Raw genomic sequence first — 23,912 nt, forward strand, 5'->3', positions numbered from 1 at the left:
TATGAGCTGACGGCGGAGGCGGCCGGCGCGTTAGGTAAATGTTATTGTGTTTTTATTTGACTAAGTAAGCCTAAAGCACTTGGCAGCCAGAGGCCAAGCTGCTGCCTTCCCTCTGTGGCTGAGGAGCAGGGCTTCAGAGGCCTCTCGTAGCATGTTGAGACAGATTGTGTGCTTACCTCTCTCCCTGCTTCCCCCCGCTCTTCGGATTGACAAACACTAGCAGAGGATGAGTGCCCTCTATTGTTGTGATCTGAATGGGAAGATGTCAAAACAAACCGTCGGTGTTGGGAGACTGCAGGATGCTTCACAGGAATTCACTTTCAAGCCATATCCCTCAGACAGTATGTACAGCACCTGCAAGCAGTGCCAGTCATCTGGTGCACTTTACACTGTCGTTACCTGGCCATGCTGAGGTGTGGCTGCTCACTGCTCCTTTAGGTCCCAAATTTAATCTCGTGTTAAATCAAACCTGATTGTAAATGTATTTCTACGTCATCATGTTACTGATTTTTTTTTTTTACAAACTGATACAAAGATAAAGTTTTCATTGAGGTTGTCAACAAATATTCTAAATTCAATTACACAAGTGAATTGGAAAATAAACAAACATCCGATCGTGAAAAATGAATGCTGAATGCACCGCGTGACGGACAGGAGCCACACAACGTCACTTTCACCGACTGAAAATAAAATGTAGGTCCAGCTGACACGTGCAAATAATTCAACAACAAACCGTCATGAGAGGCAGAGAGTTCACAACCCAACTCAAACAGTTTGGAAACACTGGATTTTAGTCAGTAGACGGCAGAATTGTTGAACGTTGAGATATTACAGCCACAGTTTGCTTGGCAGCGCATTCCAGCACTATCTTTAACATACGTACCCAAATGAGCGTCTGTACAACTACGTATGTCTCTAACAGTATTGATTTACCTTATTATGGACACAACGCACAAAAATATATATTCGAATGGTTTGAACCCATGTGAAGGAATAATCAGACGTCACAGAGCTATTTTTCATTACTCAGACCAAAATCAACAATGTACTAATCTCTTGATCCTTTCTGACTTTCCTCTGTTCTCAACCTCAAATCCTATTGATTCCTACAAAAGACAAACCTTTAAAAACACGTAACAAATATATAGTTTCATTTTTTTTTTTTTTTAAAGCTAAGTAATATCTTTAAACAGCTGGGCACTGTAGTTTATAGTAAATGTTACTCAAATAGGAGTAAATAGTGCATTTGTTGGGGACTATTTTCATTTGCAGGTTGACACACAGATAATCCTGTTGTAGGATAAATTTTGTTGGTTAAATTAATTGTTGATTTTGTGGGTTTTGGTTTTATTGACAATAAGAAAGCTATAGGATATCACACTAACTAAATAATAATATCAGTCATTGCACTTTTGCTCCAGTTTTCATCCATAATTTAGTCCATATTAGGTTTTTGTGGAAGATGTGATGGCAAATGAAAGGACGGTATATGCAAACCGTTGGACAGCCATCGACATACAGTACAGTGAACCAACCGATCTATCTCTTAGCCAATCAATACTCTCAACCTGATAACTCATGATTCATAATTTAGCCCTGAACATTATTTGTCTCTTTCCTAATTGGCAGGGCAGTTTGTCTCGTGTGACGTGAGAAAGGATTTTGCAGTTTGTCTGAGCGGCAGTGAAACCGTGGACAGACCGAGTCTGCAGCGCCGGGGGCCGAACTCACAGAGCGCCACATAAACAAGCTCTGATCCAGCGGCCCCCTGTTTGAATTGCCCTTCCTGCAGTTAGTCTGCAACAACTCGCCCCGTGCTCTCCCTGACACAGATGAAGCGCTTAACTCCCCCTGTCTGCTATCCCAGCAGGCCGAGGGTGAATTAATGAGCTCCCTGTCCAGTCCAGAGTGATCCATTACTTCCTGTAATTATAAATAATAATCTTGATTATTACGCTGGTTAGCCAGCAAGAGGCATAGATGGATGTGCCTGGGATATGATTCATCACATTTCTCTCCCAGCCACGCGTAGACGAGCAGTCGCCACAGACGGCGGCAGGTTTCCATCGCCAGCATGCTGGCTGACAGATATTAGAGAGGATCAGGCCGGACTGGGCTCTGCTGTATGATACTGATTACCAGCAGGGCCTGCAGACTCCCATCATGCACCTCAACACCCACTGCAGAGGTTCATTTTCTAAACATGATATTCAGAGAAAAAGGTTTGATGCTTTGGATATTCTGTTCTGGCTGTTCATCTACAACTGGTGCAGACAAATACTAGATTTCACTTTTCCTGGCTGAATCCTACATTTAATCTTTATTCATTTTAGAATTTAATATAAAATTCTGGTTTATTACTTTTAAATCCCAACATGCTCAGACTCTGCCAAACACCCTTTGTCCCGCACCAACACCTCTCAGGTGTGAACTCCACAGTCCAGGTTTGTGATGAAGGGAGATCCTGCTTTTACTCTTCAGTGTCAGATCAGCTGAGTTTTGTTCTTTTTACATGTTGTTTTATTTCTCCATATTCGGACACGACTGTGTTTTGTGAACATCTATGAAGCAGCTTGTAACTGACTTTTGAAAGTTCCACTTTCTTACTTATTTGGCTTCACATTGAAGTTGTGACTCATTTTACAACCTGTGCTTACAAAGTAAATTAACATATTAAGAACAGAGAAGCTGTCTAATGAAAATCTGATGAAATATGTCTATGTTATATATTTATTTTGGAGAAACTACGTTATTATTTTACATCACAATAAGATTGTAATTAAAAAAACATTTTCTCAAATCCACAGTTTTGCTAATTCTGCCATTTTCTTTCTTCCTCATTGTCACTGAGATCATCACCGAGCACAAAAGATGTAGATAAAGTTCAGTTAGATGACACTGGAGCACTGCGGCACAGAAACACAGTTTCTACACTGTAAGAAATGAAGACAGTGATTCTACTTTTTTTTCCCCTGAAGTTGAAAAGACTGATTTTACCTGCAGTCCTTGGCCGTCCACTGTGACTGAGTTGGCTCTCTGCATCTTCCCTCGGCTCGACTGGCTGGACCGGGAGTCTTTCCTCAGTGTCGACTGCCTTTCCTGGGGTCAAAGGTCAAACAGTGATGTTGTTAGAAGATCCATAAATGAAGTTTCATTCCAAAAAGGTGATTTCCAATATTATCATAGCTGTGAGACACATTATGAAATCAAGTCACTGTACTTCTTTATTCTGATTATCATTGTTACTTAATTTACAATATGAATTACCAGTATATTTTTTGTTTTGTATTTATTGTTGTAACCATTCTACTGAATGAATTTAGTATCTCTCCAACAGAATTTTATTCCTGGCAGCATGAGGAAATCTTTGAACCAACACAGACATCATGCTGGAAAATACATTATTTTATGGGACTGTAGTTAATCAACAATTCATCAATCCAGAAAGTTACCTGTTTTAGATGGGATGGACATTTCTTTTGAAGAACTGATCAGTTTGTATAAAACAAATACAACTGCACCTCTATAGCCCAAAAAATAAAAGATAAAAATATTCTCCTTGGTGTCTCAGGGCGATGTTTGGACTTTGATTTATGACCTCAGTATTTCTAAAAATCCTTTTTGTCCATGTCAAACCAACTTTCACCACAGAAGTTTAAAAGATTACCAGAACAATGGGGCAGATTGAGTTGGGGGGCAGGATGTGATCCTTCAGGGGTCCGCAGTCACACTCGGGTTTCACATGGGAGGCACACTTGTTATGGAGCTGGAGGAGGTGGCAGCCGTTATCAACAGCCACAAACTTGCATCAATAACAGTACATGTTTCAGTGTACATTTTCAGGTATATGCTCAGGATTTATTTGCATTACATGTGCCACTGCCTTTGTTTTATTTTCTATTAACTTGCAACCACAAACAAGTGTTTCCTGGGTGTAAATTGGTGGGATGACTTGTGAGGTATCGAAGGTGCAAAAACGAAACCCTAAACAAGAAGAAGCAGTGGGAATATAATGAGGAGGTGGCTGCCTCTCCTCGGGTGGCGGCTTACCGTGATTTGACACCACACACAGTGGAGCCCAGTCAGGCCCTGGTAACACTTAATGGTTTTGTGGCACTTGTCACACTTGGTGGGGCAGTTGCCTTCTACCCAGAAATGATGCATTACCTGCAGAGAGAGGCAGAGACAGCATACGGGGGGGGGGGAGAGAAGTGAGAAAAGAAACACAGTGCAGAAAAACAAGATACATACAAAGGCACAAGTGACACAACAATTAAAGAAGAAAGCAAGAGGGAGAGGAAAAAAAACAAGAAAGAAACACAAAACGAAGAAAAGAAAGAGGCCAAACAAATGACGCTGCTGGTATCTGTGTCTTTAAACCAGGCTTATCCTGGTAATTAGCAATGCTTAGGAGCAGATTGAGTTGTTTTAATTCCATTAGAGGAAGAGAAGCCCTCATCCTAAGCTCCATGGAGCATCGCTGATCCAAGCGTGCCGACTGGTAAACACTTCAATTGGACGCACCTCTGTGTTTTTCTTGGACTTGACATAGGTTTTGATGCAAGACAGCGGAGCGCGAGCCACGCAGCGCTCGTGGACTGTGTACTTGCAGACTGGGAAAGGAAAGAGAGAAAGAGAGGAAAAAATTGCATTTTAAAAGGGAACATGGAGGAACAGTTAGAAGTGACAAACACAAGGGTTTGCGTAATGTGCTTGTGAAAGTTGTACTGAAGGCGTTTGTTGCCAATATTTTTGTGAAAAGCTGCTTGTGTGTGTAAGGTGTAGAGGTGCGTCCTCTATGGGATAAAAGGAAAGTGGTAATTGGGGCTGAAACAAGAGAAGTGTTTATACTTTCAGTATAAAAAAGCAAAACAAATGCTTTCATGCAGAGTCTATTGTGGAGCGGTGATTCCATTCACATCTGGCTAATTACACATTTATTGAGACTCTGCTGTTTTTATATGAATTTGATCACATAGTCACATCCGTCATATCTGCACTGCGACACATGAACAGACAACACTGCCCCAGTATGTCGTACTGTATTATTGTATCTGTCTGCACTAATCAATGTATCTGTCGAACCCTTGATACCGGAGTGAATTACTCACACGAGCAGCAGAGTCCCTGCTTCCCCAGTCCAATTAGCATGTTGAGACACAGGTTACAGTAGGCTGGCTTGTTGAAGTGTTTCAGCCTCCACACATGTTGCCCGTCGTCTTTTACATTCTGCAAAGAGAGAAACACATCAGGTGATTAACTGATTGAATCAATACTTATTAACTGATTGACTGATTACATCTTTTTATATTCTGGTGGGAGAATCATAAGCTAATCATCTGATTGATTTGTCATTTACCTTGTTGGTTGTCTCAAGATTAATTTTTCTTTTTTTAATAAACATTTTTTATTTTTCTTTATATTTTAATTCCAGCCTGTTGGTCCACATGCAGTAAAGACACCGGAGAGGCCTGTCCGTCTTCCCTTTGCAGTAATGTTCATTCATAAAAAATGACATGTGGTAGAGATTTCTGTTGAAGTTGGTCACATGCTTCCATCTAGTGGAAAAATAATGAACTGCAGGCAGAGCTGCAGGGATTCACATGTTCACAGGAGAACCACTGAGGAGTGTGTAAGATCTTGTGAGATCATTTATGAATTGTAAAAGTAATGATGATGTTTGTCAAATAGTGTACATCCACTGCCTGCAGTCTTTTCAAGGTTATCTAGTACAGTAGTGTGGCGTAGAAGGGAAAACAAAATGGCTCTTTTCAAATTTTCATAATTTATCTTATACAATACTTTAGAGTAATGTATGGATTAGGGAATAGAGTGATCAAGGTCATCATCTTGCAGGACGCCAGAGAATATCTACATTTCTTTGGCTGTTGGGACGAAAACCAGAGCAGAACCACTCGTCTAAAAATATCAGTTACAATATCATTTACAAGAAAAATCAAACATATCAGGTTGAGCGAGTGTCCTTGTCATCAACACCACACTGCAGTCTGACACATTCTTACTCGGAAGCTGTTGATTCAATTATGTAGCAGTATTTAGTGAGAATCCATGAAGATACTCGAGACTTTGAAGACTTTATTTTAGCCACGCTTGAAGCTCTAGACGTGACAATGTTGGTCTGTCCACACTGAAATATCTCACAATCTACTGACTGTCAGATACGCATGGTTCCCCTGAGCATCACTAGCATCACCAGGGGTGCACGACTATGTTTTTAAGGGTCTATTAACTGTTAGATTGGATTGCAATAAACTTTGACCCACACGTTCCCTTCAGGATGAACTGTAACGACTGAAATGATCATCTGACTTTTGAGCATCATCATCAGGTTTTTGGTTTATGACCAAATAGTGTTTATTATCAGCAAATGTTAGCATGATAACAAACCTAACTAAGATGGTGAACACGGTAAACATTATAGCTGCTAAACATTAGCATGCTAGCACTGTCACTGTTAGCCTGTTACCTGGCTAATGATAGCATTTTGCTCACATCACAACTAAGCCCCGAGTCCAGCTTCACAGAGCTGCTAGCATGGCTGTGGACTCTCATTCATGTAATGTTAAATGGTTATACTTGACACCTGATGACCATGTGAAGTTGATGTTAACACTAGCTGAGAGTGCACACTGATTTCCTGGTTGATTATATATGTGTTGTATTTATGCCTATGAGTGTTAGCAAGCGAGCAGCGTCTCCAGCAGACTGCCAGTGGTCTCTCTGTGGACTCACCGTCTCCAGGCCCAGCAGCACCAGCAGTGGGATGGTGGTCATGCCGCCCTGGATCCACTCCTCCAGTGACACGGTGCCATCGTGATCGTAGTCGATCTCCTGCATCATTTCCTGGAGGATCTACAAACAAAAACAATGGTCAGAGGAGTGAAGAAGAACAAGAGCAGGAGCAAAACTGTGAGCAATTTCAGCACAAGGCCCATTCAGTATCTGCTCTGGAGCTTTTGATCATATCACATGAGCTTCATCTGCAGATGGAGCAAGTGGAGATTTTCAAGGAATTGTAGATGCTCAAATTTACTTTAAGGAAATTCTGATTGTTTCATTAACTTGAGTGACCAAATATGGCAAAGTAATTAAATAAATGTATAAATAAATGATCAAAAATGAAAAATGAAAAATAGATACAGTTATAAAACAAAATAAAGATACTAATGGGCAATAAATAAATAAACAATATTATATTTCATCTGTATCAATGTGGTAAAAAAAACAAATAGGGAAATAAATGAATACATATGGTGACAAAATAAAGAAAACAAAGATAATTTTAAATTCAAATTAAAAATAAAAATCCTCATTTCATGTTAAAAATTAAGTGTCTGGTTCAGACTCATATTACTGATTTTTGTTAATTCATCAAAAGTCTGGTTCTCACTGGTTTCAGCTCAGTCACGTCCCACTCCAGGTACTCGGCTACATGCATCATCTGGGAGATAATGTGCTCCAGCTCCTGCGGTGAGACCACAGACAGTCATTACACAGGCACAAAAATACTGTGTTTACCTTTCTGTATATTGCAGCCTTACAAGTCGATGTCACTAACTGTCTTTGGCGTGAATAGACGGATTAACAGCGTGTAATAGCAGGTTGGGAAATGTCATTCTTCTGCACAGAAGAGTTGCACGGAGGAAAACAAAAGCAGCGTGGGAAGAGCTCCGAAGCTGATGGTTTAATTACAATGGTTGCTTTTGGGGGGGGGGGGGGGCAGAGAGGGGGGGGGGGGGTGACATTATTATCTAGTGGCAGACTGAATCACTATCATGCGCTTTGGGTTTTATGCTGAGTATCAGTAAGAGCGTATGAGTGTAGATCAAGAGTTCACACTTTGAGAAAATGACTAAATATCTTGTATTTACTCTAAAACCTGGAACAATTTGGGTCACACACATAATCTCTCTCTCTGCTGTTTTGTGAGCTCGCTGCCTCTCGCAGCCAATAGTGGCTGGAAGATGACAAACAATGGGATACATTACAAACCCCCCTCCTCCCACCCCACCCCCGTCCTCTGCCTCCTAACCCTTTCATTCCAACACCCAACTCCCTCCTACGCAATTTCTATACATACACACATAAACACTGGTGCTCTTTCATTCATAAATACACCCATCCCCACCTTCTTCCTCTTCCTGGTTTGCTAACTTTCTTTCTTTCTTTCTTTCTTTCTTTCACCCATTCATATACATGTACCATATGGATTGTATGTTTTGTATTACAGTACAGTGGGTGAGAGAAAGATAGAAAGCGACAGATGGCAAAAAGAGAAAGAGGTGGAGAGTCCTGCATTCAAAATATTCCTTAGTATTAGCAGCAAAATGGACTTAAAAGTATGAAGCTAATTACTGATTCACGTGTATGCAGCACTTTAAAGTTGTCATGGGAGAACCAATTGTATTCTTTTATGTGAATTTAGATTCTTTTTTAAAACATATTTGGGCAGTTTAATCTGTAAAAAAAATAGATTTTATGGATTAATTATGTTTTACCAGAAACTAATAACAATAGCTGTGAAATAAATGTAGTAAATAGTTAATATTTATCTCTGATCTGTGATAAAGTAATCAAACCAGTTTCATATCATCAACATCAAACAACTACAATGTGCTTAACACAAGTGCACAAACACCCAAAGCTGAAATGACTAGTTGATTAGTCAATTCATTGATTGATTCGTTTAATCGTTCTTTTAAACAAAAGCTTTAAAAAGTGCACAAGTAGGCTTCTCGTTGTCTTATAATAAACTTTGGGGGTGTTAGTTCGGCTTTTTGAAAATGTGACAGACATTTTTCTTGACATTTTTTATAATCCAAACAATTCACTGATCAACAGGAAGATGAACTGATAATGAAATAATTGTTAATTGTTGAGGAGAAATATTTACCGAGCTGTCCAAAGACCCGTTTCCATCTGTGTCATAGAGACGAAACATAACTGTGGAGACAAAAACACAGCGTCAGGCTACAACATGAACGCCCTGCACTCTCTCGCCTCGACCTCTGAGCATTTGGACATTTTTCTTTGTGTGTGTGTGTGTGTGTGTGTGTGTGTGTGTGTGTGTGTGTGTGTGTGTGTGTGTATGTCGCCATCTACTTCACTGCATGCAAACACAAAGCAAAACCTGTATCCCAGTAGTTGTGCTCATCTGAATGCTGCAACTTTAAGCGTACTCTAATTAGCACTCAAAAGTGTCACCATGGAAACAGGGAACAGCCAATGGCAGCCGTGTTGTGGGAGCTGTTCCAACGTCACAGCGATGCGTAAAACACCCTCCCCGAGTCTGAACGTAACAGAGTCGTGACAACAGCAGCAACATGACCTGGCTGCAGATCATTTCCATACTGATGGCTATACTTAGCAGTGCTCTAACCCACCAGCGCCCCACCCCCCACCCTCAACCTCCACCCCGGGCCTCCACGAGAGCGTGGTCGAGGTGCAGCCGAGGGTGGCTGCTGACATCATAAGGAGTTGACGTCAGATGGCGGTTCGTCAGGCCACTAACGAGGAGCTAATTGCCAGTTTCCTGAGAGACTGTGACCTTTTTGAGGCGAAGGGAGGGGGAAGGGAAGCTGGCGTCTGGCGTTGGATGGAGGTTGACGGTGTTACAAGAAGGTGATTGCGGTCACCCAAAACAGGCACCAAAGAGGCAATAAAGTGTAAAAGATGATGAGAGCTGTTGTTAACCTCTGTCTGCAGGACAAATGAGTGAACAGCAAAGTCTCTGTGAAACTCTAAAGCTCTTTAAATCTCTGCGTTTGGAACGTAGATACAAGACATACAACTGACCCTGAAGGGACAAATAAGATCAGATGTTTACTGATGAGTTTGTGTTAATCAATTTTAATTGTGGATTTTACTTACTGCAATGAAAGCTCAGAACAAACAGGGTTCACATTTTATTCAGTCAAATGCTCATACACATTATTATTAAGGGAGTGCAGTGTAAAGTATTTATAAAAAATAAATAATTCAATAAATGTATCAACATATTTTTTTACAAAAGTGTGAAGATTTCATCCAGAGATATTAATAGTCTGGTTTTAGACTTTTAGAGTTAAATAAACCTGTAAACAAGCAGCAAAGCAAGTAAAACTTATTGACTGGGTCTCACAATATATATTTGCTTATTCTGTTTTAGCTGTTACCAGCTGTCTTTGTAGATTTTCTTTATATTCTCATCAGTTTCTAAAACTTTTTTCCCCCCAATTTCTTTATACCTATAACTTAATTGCTGACTTTTTTAAGGACTCTGTCTTTTTTGTTCTACCTCAATCTCAAATCCTTTAATTTATAAAAGTATTTCACAAACGTTTGTAAGCCTTTTTCATTATAGTTACACGTATTTCTATAGCTGACAAGCCAGAGTTGCTGAAACATTAATGATGGCTGCTTAACACTGACATATTCCCCAAATGTGCTAAAGCTAATTTTTAATGAGGTTGCTTTTAGTGAAGATGTTATTGGGTTTTTATTGGGCTTGATGCTGCCTTATTGTGTTTTATGGTGTTTTAAGAATCTCGTTCCAAGAAAATACCTGAGTATTTCAGTGTTTCGCCCCATTGTCAGCTGATTTCTCTTTTTAAGATAAAGACCTGTTGTTGGATGAATCTGGAACTACATAACTTGTCGAGACGTGTTTTCTTTTCAGTGCATTCGGCTGTCAGAACTTGCTTGTTTCAAACTCTGACAAACAATTCAAGGAAGCTGCAGTGAAATCTTTTTCAGAACAAACCAGCAGATGGAGCCATCGACTACAGAAACAACATCAGTGTGGACCACAGAGGAGGAGAGAGACAGGGATGCAGGGAGAGAGTGTGTTCAGGAAGACACCATCTATAGTTAAATCCATGGTGTGTTCACACTCTCTCACACACACACACACACACCATCAGCTGAATTATTTAGTCAACTCTGCAGTTAATGAGTGCAACTCTACTCAATAATTCAGCAGCTGGATGAGAATTACATCAACACATAAAAAAAAAAAAAACTCTGATGACCAATTAAGCAGCGTAACCTTGTGAATAAATGATGTGATAAATGCAATTAAGAGATGTGGGAAGATGTGTCAGTAAACTGCAAACACGAGGCATCAAACATCCCATTGCAGAAAATGTATGATACTTGCAAAGATAATTTCCAAAGAAATAGGACGAGGAAGAAACAGAGTAAAAACAGTTAAATAAAGTGAATTTCATTTGTTAGTAAATTAAGAGTATCTGCTCCAGACAGAGAAACACATAAAGGATAATAACTCTGGTTGTAAAGGCTGAAAGAGCTTATTTTAATTATTATTTCCACCAGAGGGAAAGAGCAACACAACAAGAAAGACATTTTGACTGAAAGTGATGGTTAATCACCAAATGCACCAGAGAAAAAACCCCTGACTCACTCCAATAAAGAAAGAAAGAAAAGAGACAGAAAGATTCAGATACCAGGGAAATATTTGGATGGCAAATAAATGTTAACACGACCGTTTAAATCAACACAGAAGACTCCTATGTTCTATAACATCTGGTGCTTGACTTATAATAAACCAAATATGTGTCTGTGTTGGTTCTGTGCTCATTTAAGTTAATGTCATCATGTCATGTTAAGAGGATTTTGTTTCAATAAGCATTTATGAGAAAATGGACACAGAAACAATCTCCCTGGTTGAGTTAAATCTCATAAGCACACAATTCTTCTGAGTGCAATCTCAAATGGAGAACTAAGGTCAACAGAGACAATAAATTAATAAGATTAATTGACTTTTCATGCATTTCTGAGCTTTCATTTCTCTGGAGCCAATGTTGGGCTCCAAACTTTACTTCATGTGACAAAGAGGAAATTTTGACAGGAGCATTTTACAGTGTTGTGAGTCTCGGGGAGATGTAATTCACAGGCGCAGTTTTTTTGGACTCAGCACCTGGAAAAATACTTTGCGCTTTTTTTTCGCACAGGCTGTTTCATTCATTTGTATCCACGGCTAAAGATTCAAAGGCTTTAGCAACAAGTAGGGGAGCTATAAAATTGAATTAGAAGTGTAACATGAGGTGGTCTTAGTGAATATTCAGCAGTCCGATCATATAATGTTCTTTACCGCCACAACATGCATTCACAGCATTAGCAACATACAGTAAGTACCGTACAGTAGATAAAGCTACAACAGATGCTGCACGTTATGGCAGATGAAAATCCTTGTTTCTGATTTGCTATTAAAATTTAAAACAAGGCACAAGCAAAGTTATGATGCTGTTCTACAGTAAGTGATGGTTTCTATTCGCCTGTTTTATGTGCCTTTTTTAAATGTGCTACTTAGTGTGGCTTGATGTTGCATTTTCCCACAATGCAGCAGGGCAAGAAATCATGGTTTTAGCTTTGTCCTCTTCTACCCTTTGTCTTTTTCACTGGGCTTCACTTTGACCTGACCACTTCCACCCACTGAGGTTTGACTTAACCTGTGACATTACTTCAGCTCCTTGTAGCTCAGCAGCTCGTGTTTCTCTCCAGCCACAGAACTTCACTCACTGTCTGCACATTACTGCACCTCTGACGCTTGCTGCATAATATTACAAGAACCAAACAGTTATGTGACACAGGGATGACACTCACACTCGAGCTTGTCCTCAGGACGCCCGCCCTCCAGCAACGACAGGTAACACACGATGTCCTTAAGCTGCACCGAGTCCAGAGGCCTGGGCGGCGTGGGCGTCTTCAGAGGGGTCGAGCTGCCTTTGATCAGCTTCAACCCTGGACAGAGACGAAAGGTCAAAACATCCTCCACAATGCATCTGACGTTAGCCCAATAACCTGCCGGGATAGGATGCCTGACATTAGTCATGCAGTCGAACTGATCAATGCTGTTTGGTGACCAGTTCAACCGACAGATTGTCCAGTTTTAGCCCGATCAAAGGCTTTGCTTTGGCTTGGGGGGAAGGGCTGTACTCTTCAAGTGATGTTAAGTGGATTAAACATCAATACTAGAATGTTTCAACCTTATCTCAGGTTTAATAGTGAAGGGTAAAGAGCAATAGACGATTCATTAACAGTCTCTCTGGTTGGCTGATACAATCAGCCAATACACTGCACATGCCTGTTCATTAGTAGTCAAGTCAAATCAAGTCTATTGCCTACACATAAGCTTTTTCAATGGCAACTGCTGCTTGTAATATTGTGTTTTCAAATTTATAAGACATTTAATATGTTACTTCAGGCGTTAGTGACTAAATTTCAACAAGTTAGTAATTCAAACTCTGCGGTTTGCTGATTCTTCTTCTTCAGTCGCCTTCTTTACTAGCTTGAAAATACGTACTAACTTACTAACTCCCTCCCCTTCTGTTAGGTAGCCAAAGATGGCGACCGTTGAATGAGAGAAGTGTTCTTCGTTATACACTACATTTCTTTTAACCGTTTTAAATGCTCCATCCGGTTTCTTATAGAGCTACACCAACAGACAGAGTAGCTCTTAGTTGCTTAAACGTTAGCCTAGATTGGCGCGATAAAATATTAAATAAAATATACCTAGCAGCTAGCCGGGAAAGTTTATGCTGTTTTAATGTTAATTCATAAGTATCATAACTTCCTGTTTTTTTTCAGACTCGTAAATCACGCTCATGACAACACACGAGCTACTAGGAATCAGACATATCAGTCCTTAAATAAATCAAAAGAAATTCTACAAAAAGAAGAAAAATAATAATAACAAAAAAACAAATACATAAATACATAAATAAATAAAATAGAAAATCTTTGAAAGTTAACAAGCAAAACAACACACGATTAACATGAGGAGAAAAGTATTTTTACTTATTTTGAATGTCAGGATCACTATTTTGCAATATTTATTACCAGGGAAATTTCATACTGAGAAGGCGAAATTTCTTAAGTCAAGTCCCTCATTTAAGTTATTTTCTAATTGATCTTCAATGTTACTTTGATTCTCAAATTTGTAACAAACAGGAAGCGCATGTTATGCTTGTCTGAAAAAGTCTGTCACATAAATTTAACATTGCTTCTATAAAGTCAGGCAAAGATCAAGTTTACTGATGACACGGTGCAGTTATGTGCAGGACTGTCCTGGAGAGGATGGAGCTGAGACTGAAGCCACAACTCTCCATTTATGAGTCAGTCTAGTTTCTTTCACATATGGTCATGAGCTTTAGGTAATGACCAAATGAAATTACAGATACAGGCGGCCAAAATGAATTTCCCTCACAGGGTGGCTGAGACGACCCATGGCGATAGGTTTTAGAGAGTTCAGGCTTCCAGAAGGAGCTCGGAGAACCACTCCTTCGCTTTGATAGAAGCCAGTTGAAGTGGCTCAGGCGTCTGACTCGGATACCTCTTGAAAGTTTCCCTGTGGAGATATACCGAGCATATCCGAGTGGGAGGAGAACCTTGGCAGACCCAGAGCGCTGGAAGGATTATATATATACGCAACCTGGCCAAGACACACCTCGAGATCCCTTAAGAGCTGGAGGACATGGATAGGATGTAATTTAGAGTTGTATAAGCAGTGGAAAGTGCATGGATGGACGGATGGCTGATCTAGATTGGCCTAACATCTATGGTAATGATATGGATTAGAACTATTTCAGAAACAGAGTGGTTAGATTGCACAAGCCAGCACGCTTATGAAAACCCTGCCTTAGACCAGATACTGAAGGCACATTCATGAATCTGCTATTATTCGTCTTCAGTCCTCTCACCAAAGAGCTATTAATTCGTAAAGTCAGTGTATACATCCAGCTGCATGAGCCATAAACTCTACATCAAATAAGTAATTACGCCGTTTGCTTCAAAAAGTACTTGCATGGGAAAACTAACCCTTTAATAATATGAGAATACATGCTCCTGTTTGCAGACGGCAGCAGTTAATGGCGGACGGGACTCGTTAGCTCCCTTATCTGCACTTACATACACCATGAGTGTGGTGAGAGGGCTTATAGTCAACAGCGCTGGATCAATGAGGGCCAATCAACAAACTCACAGACTGTAGGCTGCACATGCTTTACCCTCTGAGGGAAACAAAAACTATGTGCATTAAATATTGAAAGAAGACAAGTGAAACTGCTACCAAAAAGAAAGATCAAGTAAGGTGATGTTTAGCCCGACATGAAATAGTTTAAACTTACACTGAATATACAGAATAACTGGGTCACTTACAGTGGTAGTTTGGGTTATTCGACCTGGGGTTGTGTGAGATACTTATCTATATTTAGATAGGGCTGTTTGACAGCAAGATGAAGCGGTGAAAATATTCAAAATAAAGCGTACACTGACACTGGTTTTAGCTTTTTTTTCTGTGGATATGTTTTTAAGTGGCTAAAAGATGTTTTTTTTTTTTGCTGTCCTCACCCACACTAGTACATCACTCAGCTTCTCTGCCAGTGCTCCCAGCTGCTTCTCTAAACTGGGAGCACTGTGATCTAAATCTACTGCAGGTGGGCTAATAGAACGGCTATGGATACGTACCTGACAACCCCGCCTCAAATAATACAAACTATTACTTTAATCTTCATAATAATATGCAAATTTCTTCCGTTAAACCGTTTTATCACCAAAACAAAATACAAAAAAAGAGAAGATAACAAGCAGGTTTAAGCGTTGAGACAGTCCAGATGTGGAGTTTGCAAAGTTCAGTGTCTTGCATTCTGTACATGCTATTAATGCTAATATTAAAATAATAATCAAACTATATTTAGGATATATTTTTTTTAAGTTTTTAAAGTTTTTATTCTAACAGTAAAATTGACTCAGAGCATGATTAATCAGTTGACTGACTGACTTTGTGATTATTTGTAATCCAGTGCTGCTTTAAGGAAGAGGTGAAGACAAAAGTTTTTCATCTGAAGTCTGAAGTCATGCCTGTGTAGCATTTCCCTGGTGAGTTTACAGACTTACAGTCACGTTCTACTGTAAATCTGCTTTCGTACAGCTCAATCACCAATAGGATTGTTTCCCCCATTTCCAGCCACTGAATGCCACCAACGACCGGGGAACAGTGTTTTATTTTATAATACACTCTTTTGATCCTGCTGTTCAATGACAGAACAACCTCTGCTGCAGTGATGCCGGGTAAACGCAGGCAAAACAAGAATTCAGAGGCTGTTTCATTATTTCAACCACTGCATCAACATCTATTCATAACTACAGCTTGTTTACAGTCGACAGTACATGTTCAGCTGCTGCTCATTAAGTCTGCAGCAGTTAAACTCACCTGGGCTCCTTAGATGATATTACATACAGTACACATGCGCCATTACAATATCTGAGTTGATATTTTCTGTATTTTAGTGTCTTTTTGAAGTTTTTTTCCCTGTAGCTATGGGATATGATAATGTTGTTTTCAGCCCTTGTTTGTGTCCTATTTTTGAAGTCATCAGCAATTCAGTTCAGGACACTTGTGATATGAAGACTGATTGTATGAATTTATATCAGAAACTGACATTGGATTAAAAACTTTAGACTAGAGGTGGGTTAACTATTTTGATTGAGGTGGAAAGAAGCTGAGTTTCAGTGCACGGGAATCCTGATTGAACCAACAATGTCCTGACGTGTTACTAGTGTCATTTCCATATCAGTTAGTCATTACAACATGATAATGAGATATTAGTATAAATCCTGTAAACAAACAAGACTATTGCCAAGACAGTTTGGCAGCTTCTACACTACAATTTACGTTGTGTTCCACTGGGCTGCACTTGGCAGGAAATCCATTAGATTTTTTTTGATGGCGCAAATCAGAGAGATGATGCTGTTTTTACACAGCGATAAAGTGGAGCTCTAAATGCTTCTAGAAACTGCAGATTAAAGTGGCTCATCGACAACAACGCGTCCGTGAAGAAATGCTCTGAGGGCAGAGAAAAAGCGGCAAAGTGGCTGCGCTCCATGGTTTCATACACATGTGCCAGTAAAAAAACAAAACACCAACACAATGCTGTGATTATAAGGTGAGGGTTTGTTGGGGGAAAGATTTCATTTCTACACTTACCAGAGACTTTGGGTTTGTCAGAGCATGAGGGACTGGGTTTGGGCCCCTTGTTGCTAAACGACATGAAGAGGTGTTGGCAGAACTCTTCGGGGAGTTCGCTCTCCAGGAACGTCTGCATGAAGACCGTAAAGCCCTCAAAGTCAATCTCCTAAAAAAATAAAATAAATAAATAAAGACAGCAACACAGGAATAGAAATATGTTGTTGGTCACGGTGAGCTGCAGCGATCGCCTGAAGGGCTTCAAGAAAATACAGATGATTCCAATATGGAGGAGCTTTTTGCGAAACGCAGAGGGCAGATTTCTGCACTCAAAGATTCCTAAACTGTTGTTTGGGCTGTGGGCGGTGAAGATCAATTCCAGAGCAGTTTCAGTGTTTCTGCAGCTCTTTTCTTTGCTATGTAATCTGGTCTTTATTACCATCCTTTTTTTTCCAAACATTCACGCTTAAAGCTTCATCCATCCTTTTGACTGTTTGGTTGAATTGAATAATATCATTACCAGTTCGAGTAAGACACTTCAGGTGAGTAATGTTTCGCTTCAGTTTTTTTTCTAACTAAAAATAAGATTTCATTGCATCCACTGCAGCCTGAGAGTTGAGTTTTTCTACATGAGCACTCAGCAAAACACACCAACAAAAATAAATGAGAGAGAGGAAGAGACAGCAGTTACCTGGGTGAGGATTTCCTGCTTCTATGAGCCGCAGCATTTTAGAGGGAAAGAAATCCAACATGGTCAAAGATGCATCATGCAGTTATTACACTGAAAAGGTGCTAAATGTCCAAAGAGTCACAATAACAGTCTCAGTCATGCAGCAATTACTAATGTGTAGTTACTGGATCAAAAATAGCTTCCTGGAATCTGTATTCACCGAGAGTTCTTGACAAAATCGACTTTTCCCCCCAAAAAAAACAACAAATCAGGAGCCCAGTTTTCAGTTTGTGTGTGTCCTTGAGTTACTGTAGTGAAGACTGTTGTATGTAGTGGAAAAAAGAAAATATTCTCCACACCTCATTAAATTTACCCAGCAACTGTCAGAGTTGAATACAAAATTTCAGCCTTGAAATACTTTTATTTCCGTGACATACCTGGATAAACTTTCCAGCTGCAGGGCTGTAGGTAATCCAATTATTTTTGATGATAAAATGGGAGCTCACAGTTCAGCTGTGTGCCAATATATATATATATATATGATATGATGTATGATATGATATATATATATATATTTTTTTTTTTTTTTTTTTTTTTTTCAAGAAAAAGTGTGAATGAAGCAGAGCGAAAAATCTGTTAAAGAATATGCAGAGGAACTGCTCTGCTAAATATTATTACCTCAAAATCATTTTATGTTTAATTAACTGCAAACTTATTAATGGCAGATTTCTTTTGTTTTGTTTTGTTTTTGCAGAGAAAAGCACAAAAGAAAAGCAAACTAACAAAGACAGCAACCATTCCTCAATTGTTCCATTTTTGTCTATATGCAGATAGGAGTTCAGCATGAGGACTATTAGCACAGCTGGATTCAGCAGACTATAAACTAACTGTTACAGTATAAACTGAAACATACCTCCTCTGGATTGTATTTGGCCAGCACACCATCTCCATGGAACTCCTGCAGCACATCCTTCAGCTTCTTGGTCGAGTCTGAGCAGAAACAGTGAGGACACGTTAGCTACTGTATGTGTGTGTTGTGTTCTACTGTTTACGTTTCAAAGCTTTGGCTTCCTCTTCCAGTGAATATTGATATTAAACAATTATTCACGGTACTATGTGTGGGGATAATGCAGTTTAAACAAAAAATGCATCATGTTACTACAAATGATTTTCTTGCACCACCCCCCATTCATAAGTCAGAGCTGTGAAATAGTTGACACTACCGACTGTCCTCATTAAGATCCACTAGACTGCACATAAACATAATAACTTTGAATGGTTTGAGTCAGCTGTTATTTGTGGCTTTGAAACTAAATTATCTTAGTTTATCTTCAGTAAATGCAGCTACAAACCACACCTGCAGAACAATTAAGCTAACAAGCTAAATTGTTGCAAACATGTGTATAATAAAATAAATTATACACAGATAGGATATATTATTATTTGGGGGAATTTCTTTCCAAGAGTGAGATGAGAAGATCAACATCAATGTCACACAAAATAGGAAACTGAAGCCAGGACGTTGTTTATGGACGTGAAACAGCTAGCCTGGCTCTGTTCAAAGTGGGGGGAAAACTCTAAAGCTCATTAATTAACACGGTGTATTTCACACTTTATTTAACCTGTAAACAAACAAATTACAAAGTACATGTTATGATTTCATGTTGAGATCCCTGCTGGATTGAACTGTGTTGGTGTGTAGGCCTTCATGCTTCCCAGAATCAGGTTTGTGATTATTGTGCCTCTATAGAAACCAAAACCACAGACTGTCTCTGGAAACCTGCACTAAAGCTTTTCACTAAAGAGTTTTATATTTTTTGTTAATGCACAGCTTAAATGAATGATATTTGTTTATATAGTGAGCTTCAGAGTTTGCTGGTCAGCATATTTCTGAACTTTGGACAGAGCGAAGCTGCTCACCCCCCGCTTCCTGTCTTCTTTCAACCTTCGCTGAGCCCTTCCTGATAATGCACAAATATAACTGTGATATCAATTTTCTCCCTCAGAAAAAAACAAAACAAAAGTAATTCTCAAAATGTTGGACTTTAAAAGACATAAAAAATACCAAGGTCATGAACACGGCATTGATGATTCTGGAAGGTCAACAGCTAGCTATGAAACTAGTCTCAGTTTTACCACAGAAAAACCACCTGCAAACACAACACTGATATATTATCACCTTTTTAGTTTATATAGTGAGCTTGTTAGCCAACAGCCTTACACATCCAGCACTAGCATTGGTTTGGAGGCCACCTGACTATATATAAGTCTGTTTTTGCTTTCCTCTTACTCCACATGAGTAGAGACACAATAAAGCTCCAAGCATCTGAGTCAAGTGTTAATCTGTGGGTTCATCACTGTGCGCGATAACTACCATATAAAAACGAATGTTATGGTGCTATAAAACACGTATACATGTGTTTCAAGAAATGATCTAATTAGCGGTATTTCTTTGAATAAGATAAAATAGCAAGACTGCTGTAAAACAAACGTAAACAACATATGAATTTGTGTTAATAACAGGCTGAAATAATGCGCCTGCACTGGTGGATTTTGTTTTTTTTTACTTGTTTCAAACGAAGGGAATGTTTTCGCTCTCAGTCACAGACAGAAATAACTTGAACAGAGTTGCTGTGATAATTACTGCATGCTGCAGAGCGTTTATGAGCCCTACTGCTAAATCAATTTGCTGCGCCACAGATACCAGGTTCTAATGTTACTGAAGTTAATTAGAAGCACCATTTTATCACTGGAGGGCCTGGTTCATCTCTAAGTATAAACCAATCCCTGCTCATCACAAATTACATTAAGATGCTTGTTTAGGTCAGTGCCTCATATTAGCTACCTTGTCTCCTATCTCTTCACGGGTTTAATCAGGCCCGAGAAAAAGAAAGATGGATCTTTCGATAAAATGACGTCAGCTTCTCGAGCAGTTCCGAGAAATGTTTTTGGAATAAAAACTCCCACCTGCCAGTATGGAGCAGCCAGAGACCCTGAGGGGAAGCTGTTGTCCATAAAAACCGCACAGCACGTCGCTGATTGATAATCAGCAGGTGTGTTGGGAGTTCAGCCTCGCAGGTAAGGACTGAAGGTGTTGCTTGATTTTCCCTGTCAAAAACTGTGAAACCTGGTAAAAGTGTATCAGAAATTCTACAGTATTTGCCATATAATCTTAAATGAATTCATTAGCTTTTGTTTTTCATCCGATGTCAAGCCAAATATCCCAAAACATGTCACCTTACACAGACCTACTGGCCTCTAGTCAGCTGCAACATCTACTCTGTGTTTCCATACTGTAGATGCTGCAGGAGAAATGTCACGGAAAATGTAAGTATAAGAAAAAACATTAATGGCTGATATTCTGCATCTATTTAGATGTGCATTTGAGCTCCTTTTAACAGCGCTGTGCTGGTTGTAACGTTTTGTCGCCTCCTGCACTAATGGCTTTGGATCTTTGATTTCGTCAGGATGCATTTGTCTAGAAATAAATGCCTCACACTGGACTGAGTGTGTGTCATCATTATTGACCGTCTTTATTAGCACGCCATCCACACAAAACACAGAGCACAGTGATTATGTATCCACTCATTGCCCGTCACATTCAGCACTGCACTGCTGAATTGCTATTTATTTTTTCAATCAGGCTAATGATTTCACCATTGTGTGGCACACAGCAATCAGAGGGCGAAGTCTCATTTCATGTTTTTAGACTCATAAACACATTGAAGATGTTTTTTACCTTGAAAGGTAAAAGTTCTCCTTCTCTGAGGCAGCTCTCTGCTACTCCTCGCACATCAGCAATTATATCACATAAAGAGAAACTCTAATTGTTGTGAGTCAGATCTTAGGTGCCCGACTTGGCGCACAGCTATTAAAATGTTATGAAAGTGTGTGCAGCTCACTTTAATGAGAAGGAAGGGAGAAATGCTGTGGGGACGGGAGGAGGAGGAGGAGGAGGAGGAGGAGGAGGAGGAGGAGGAATGAAGGGAGGAAGGTGATGCCCATTGTTGCGGCTCGGGGAACGGGATATTTTATAACCTGTAGCTGCACAGCGCACAAAGAGTCGCCCAGAGCTCATTGAAACATGATTATCCAAATCTGTCTGGCACGCACACATGCACAAACGCATGTACACACTAAGACTCCTTAGTTCTCTCTTTGCTTTTTTTCATTCCGCTCCCTTGCTTTTTATTCCCACACAATTTTCATCTCAAGCTCACGTCGCTTGGCCACCCACAAAGCAAATATTTGCAAAACATGGAAAGAAACAAGCAGAACCTGACTGGCTCCCGAGTGCAGCATCAGCCAGGAGAGAGCAGGGGAGTCCCTCAGAGTAAGGAACAATGTTGGCACCAGGCACAGAGCAATTAAAGGGAGAAATGTCATTATCAAGTGAAACAGTGCTACAAGAGATCCTGGGTGAAAAGCATTAATTATTAAGACTCATACTCGGTGCTCTGAATAGCAAATAAAAGAAACAATGGCTGAAATGGCTTGAAGATGTCATGTTTTTTGCACTAAAAATAGCTGGAATATATTCAAGGATGTGTATCTGCTGTCGTACAAGAAGAGCTGACACAAAAAGCACTCAAAAAAAAAAAAAAAAAAATAACAATAAAGTTGGAATACGAATGACTCCATTTCGTGTCCACGGTTAGTTTCATCGTTTGTCTTCCTGCAAACGATTTACAGCGACTGGCGTCCAAAGCCGGTCCAGAACTATGTGTGGGTGGTGCGCAGCATCCTACGGTTAGCCTGCCAGGTATCGTCATATTTTCCGTCCCTGGTACCGTTTCAAATGATGAAATGTGTCAACATGTTGGAGCGTAACATAAACTCGAGGCATCCAGAGCACAGTCTGGTGAGCAGGGGAGCCATTTGTCGAGTTTTTGCGAATGAATCATTCAGAGCTCAAACGGCAGCACACAGATTAAATGCTTGAGCAGCTTGAGCTTCCTGCATCAGCAGGACGAGCGAGCGCGCAGCCGGCGATTACTACGTCAAAATTTTATCATTAGGACGAGGGATGTTTGAGATTAACCACAGTGAATTGAATTGCACTGCAGTTTAAAGTAGACACGGGAACACTCTTGTTATTGTTAACTCGGCGGTTTGATGCTATCAGAGACAATTTGTGTTTGTGTGTCTTGCTGGGACTTGACTGTGAATTGCATATTTGTCTCCATGTGTGAGGAGGATTACTGAAGATATGAAAGCAGAAACATGACTCATACCAACTTTTCCAGCAGTCCGAAGTGATGAAGTGAAAATTCACCTCAAGTTAAAACACTTTTGTGAACTGGGGGGGGACACTGCATAGACAGAAAACAGACACAAGGTAATGGGGAGGGGACATTTAGGGAAAGACTGTACATTGCTTTGCTTTCTTACTGCTTGGATGAGAAGATAATGAAAAGCCTATTAGCTTAGCACAAGCTGCTAACCATCACCAGAAAGAGGAAGAATTCACTCCCAAAACCTCCTCAATTGTCTCATTTCCATGTGGTAGGTCGTTCGCAAACAAGCTAACCACCGACACATCCAAACATTTGAAGCTGGAAACTTCCAGATGACGACAAACCTCTGGTGGAGTCGTGCCGAGCTGTGGCTGATCTGTAATTTAGGCTTTACCTAAATACCAGAAACCACTTGTATGTCCTAAATGTGACCACTTTAGAGCTGCTGAGAGACACCTTTGATGTTGTTATGCTAGCATTTCTCCCCTGCTTCCAGTTTGTGATAAGTTATGCTAAACATGTCATGAACACACAGAGATGAAACTGGTGAGAGTTTTCTTCTCCAAGTAACAGACTAAATAATGGTTCTTCACCAAATTCTATTGTTTTTTTTTAAAGGAATATGAACGACATTGTGCTGTTTATTTGCTCCAGCTGTGATGAAGTTGAGAACAGGAGTTGCTTGCATAATAACAAAACACCTTGAGAAATGCTGCAAGGACAAAAGAACCTCACATACAGAGAATCAAGTAAAAGGAAGCACAGCTACATGTCTGAATCCTGAATCTCTCTTTTATCCAACAAAAATATCTTTGCTGTCAGTCAGTTACAGTCAGTGAAAAATTCCCCTGTGTCACAACTGGAAGGGCATTCAGAGACCGCAGACCTCCGCCAACGCCAATGTCAAACAACATACACCAGACTTCAGAGAAAAAAATTTATTGTAAATGATGCAGATCTGCCACAAAATTCACTGTGTTCTTCCCGACCTCGTGCCCCATCCCTCCACCGAGTTTGGTGC

General features: G+C 40.0%; 1 protein-coding gene across 2 annotated transcripts in view; it reads right to left on the minus strand.

Annotated features, from left to right (window-relative positions):
- The window catches only part of dgkb (diacylglycerol kinase, beta), a 75,138-nt gene that overhangs the window by 39,027 nt on the left and 12,199 nt on the right, over positions 1–23,912 (minus strand). For both annotated transcript variants that reach the window (XM_056381875.1, XM_056381874.1), the window contains 13 exons: positions 18,568–18,644; positions 17,676–17,696; positions 17,006–17,153; positions 12,625–12,762; positions 8,915–8,964; positions 7,412–7,486; positions 6,754–6,873; positions 5,112–5,229; positions 4,525–4,613; positions 4,051–4,167; positions 3,668–3,766; positions 2,998–3,099; positions 177–250 (listed from right to left, as the gene is read on the minus strand). In XM_056381875.1, coding sequence (XP_056237850.1) covers positions 177–250; positions 2,998–3,099; positions 3,668–3,766; positions 4,051–4,167; positions 4,525–4,613; positions 5,112–5,229; positions 6,754–6,873; positions 7,412–7,486; positions 8,915–8,964; positions 12,625–12,762; positions 17,006–17,153; positions 17,676–17,696; positions 18,568–18,644 — 1,228 coding nt within the window. The remainder of the gene's footprint in view (positions 1–176; positions 251–2,997; positions 3,100–3,667; positions 3,767–4,050; positions 4,168–4,524; positions 4,614–5,111; positions 5,230–6,753; positions 6,874–7,411; positions 7,487–8,914; positions 8,965–12,624; positions 12,763–17,005; positions 17,154–17,675; positions 17,697–18,567; positions 18,645–23,912) is intronic.

The sequence above is a fragment of the Seriola aureovittata genome, chromosome 7 (assembly GCF_021018895.1).
Source record: "Seriola aureovittata isolate HTS-2021-v1 ecotype China chromosome 7, ASM2101889v1, whole genome shotgun sequence".
In the NCBI taxonomy this organism is placed as follows: Eukaryota; Metazoa; Chordata; class Actinopteri; order Carangiformes; family Carangidae; genus Seriola; species Seriola aureovittata.